At 40.2% G+C, this 2,927-nt stretch overlaps 1 protein-coding gene across 5 annotated transcripts in view; it reads left to right on the forward strand.

Moving 5' to 3' along the window:
- Cdk14 (cyclin dependent kinase 14) overlaps positions 1-2,927 on the forward strand; it is a 534,756-nt gene that overhangs the window by 393,513 nt on the left and 138,316 nt on the right. For all 5 annotated transcript variants that reach the window (XM_005358306.2, XM_026784636.1, XM_026784637.1 and 2 more), the window contains one exon: positions 435-498. In XM_005358306.2, the coding sequence (XP_005358363.1) occupies positions 435-498 (64 nt within the window). The remainder of the gene's footprint in view (positions 1-434; positions 499-2,927) is intronic.

The following is a 2,927-nucleotide window of genomic DNA, read 5'->3' on the forward strand; positions in this document are numbered from 1 at the left end:
CTCATAGCTGCAGTGATGCTCTCTGAAGGTGGAGTGAACCCTCATAACTGCAGTGATGCTATCTGAAGGGGAGTGAACTCTCATAGGTGCAGTGATGCTCTCTGAAGGGGAGTGAACTCTCATAACTGCAATGGTACTGTCTGAAGGTGGAGTGAAGGACAGTCTCTCGTGAGAGAGCCGTGAGGGGCACTGGCACACTATTCAGTTCCATGAAGATGACATTGCGCTGTGTGATTCTTCACTAACTTATTATGAACTGATAAAATATAACGGACTTCATTTATCACATTCAGCTGCATTTGTTATAACGCAGAGGGTCCCCTTGGCTTGTTCTTGACCCGGCTTTGCTTTTATTGAAATGAAAACCCTGCACTTGAGGACTTTGAGTGCTTTGGAAATAATGTCTGTTTTCACAATGTCTTGTTCTTTACTAGGTTCTTGGAACACCCAATGAAGACACATGGCCGGGAGTTCATTCTTTACCGCATTTTAAGCCAGGTATGTTTCACTAATCGCTAATATTAGGTGTTTATGGTATGAAAAAGGTGACTATGCAAACGTGCACATTCAAGCAACATGCAGCCTTGATCCCGCCTATAAACCTTTGCCGTTGTATATTTTATGTGTTAATGGAGTTGTCTTTGGATCCGCACCATTCATGTTTTTAATTGACTTCACTGCCCGTCCACCACGAGAGAGTTTCACCATATAAACTATGTTTGATTTGTCTAAATGATCTTATAGTAACTATTAATTTCATTATCAATTATACATGTTTACCTGCTTATACAAGCAAACTTTAGCTGCAGAGATGGCAAAGCAATGGTAAAGCATTTACTGCATTAGCATAAGAATATGAGTCCGATTCCCAGCATCCATGAAAAGAGCTGGGCATGGTGGGTGGTCCCTATAATCCCAGTCCTGGGTAGACAAAGAAGGCAGATCCCTGGGAACACACTGACAAGGTAAGTCTAGAAGAATCTGTGAGCTCCTGGTTCAGTGAGAGACCCTGTCTCAGAAATGAAAGTGAAGAGAAATTGAAGAAGAGCCCCAGTATCAAACACATGCACACGTGCACACGAGCACAATTTAAATTGATCACAGCTCATCAACTCAAACATATCACTACTTCTGAATACTATTAAGAAATTGTAGTAAATTATACAAAACATTTTTCCTCTCTTGACTTATGCTCGTAATATGTGGTCAGACAATTTGAGCTTAATTATATAAGTTGTCCTGATTCTTCAATTGTGTGGCATTTGATAGTCGGTGGAAATTCCTTAGGCCTCTGAACTGGAGGCCTTGGAGTGCAGTCTTTCAAAAATAAGCTGTCACCTTCTCACTGGCCAGAAGAGGGCAGCCGCGAAGCTTTCAGTTTTAACAGTGACAAAATCTGACCTGATGTCCTTAATTTTTATTGAAGGGATGAAAGATTTGCAGTTGAAAATTGAATGAAATCAGGAAAATGAAGTGTTGTAAAGTGGTTCCCTTTGTTTTTCTTTTTGGGTTACAAAACGTGGTCCTTAAAATGTAGAGACCCACCTTCGCGTTCCCGAAGGAGTTCCACAGAGTTCTGACAGCCGCTGTCCTGTCAGAGGGCGAGCTCCGCATAATTTCGCTGAGGGGAGCTAGTGTGTTTCTGCTGTTCCTTTTCCCTCTTTACAGACCCCGGGAATAAGTGACCAATCTCAGAGAATGACTGAGTTGGGAAACTGTTTTTATTCTTCATAGTTGTGTTCTGAAAGTGTGCAGTGTGCTGAGAATTCTTTTATCTTATTCAGAACCTAGGAGACTCTTGGTACTTTTACTGAAAATTATAAATGAGTTCTATGTTCGGAAAAGAAATCTAGAAACACAGCTATCTATTATAATAGATTTTTTTTAATTGAGCAAGAAGCATCTTGTAACCAGTGTACTTATTTCTAGTTGAGTTTAAGTCAAGAGGACAGATCTTTCTAAGAGTCACAGGCTCTCACGGTTAGCAATCTTGTTAGGATATATAGTTTTGACATGCAAGAAATAAAACAGACAATCCTGAGAGTCCAGAGCTTAGTTCACTGGCAGAACATTGGCCTAGCATTTACCAACAAGAGACAAACAAATAAGATTTTAAATGAATAAAGACTTATACATAAAGGACCGATTCATATAGTAATTTCACCTGCCAAGTGTCCATACTAAAAAATATGGAGGAATTTCAGTGCTTGGCACACTTTCCCAGCTCTGCTCTGGAGCATGGGGCCAAACTCAACCAATCAGCGAGTGAAAGGAATCTCACTTGAATGTCCGTTCGCACGCTTCCTCTAATGTGAGGCTGGGCAACCGTTCACTGTTTCAGCTTTTCCTTGCTGTGACCTGTTTGTGGCCTTTGCTCAATTTACAGTTGAAAGTTATAAGTCATCTCCTTTCAATTCTAGGAGATTTCATAATTTTAGGTAATATCTCTTTTATCTATGCAAACCTTTTTCCTCTCTAGATTTAACTGCATACGTGCATACCAAAATTGTTGCACAGAAAATGCACTGAAATGAACTGGCCCCGAGAACTGTCTGATTCGGTCAGTACAGTGAGATTAGCTGTTCAGGATAGATGCTGTGAAACTTCTCGACACGGATTGTTTACTTTCACTATCAGACATTTGTATGCACTTGTTTACGACCAAAACCAAAAATCCCACAGCAGAATCAGAATGAGAAAATCAATGACCTCATATCCCCTTTCATAACTCCTGCTCGGCACCTGCATTCAGTCCTTCCTCACACCCTCATAGATAGCCTTTCTGGTCCCCTTTTCCACATACACATGCATATGTGCACATGTGTGTAAGATAGATGATAGATAGATGATAGATAGATAGATAGATAGATAGATAGATAGATAGATAGATAGATAGATGATAGATGATAGATAGATAGATGATAGAT

The sequence above is a fragment of the Microtus ochrogaster genome, chromosome 26 (genome assembly GCF_000317375.1).
Source record: "Microtus ochrogaster isolate Prairie Vole_2 chromosome 26, MicOch1.0, whole genome shotgun sequence".
Classification (NCBI taxonomy): domain Eukaryota; kingdom Metazoa; phylum Chordata; class Mammalia; order Rodentia; family Cricetidae; genus Microtus; species Microtus ochrogaster.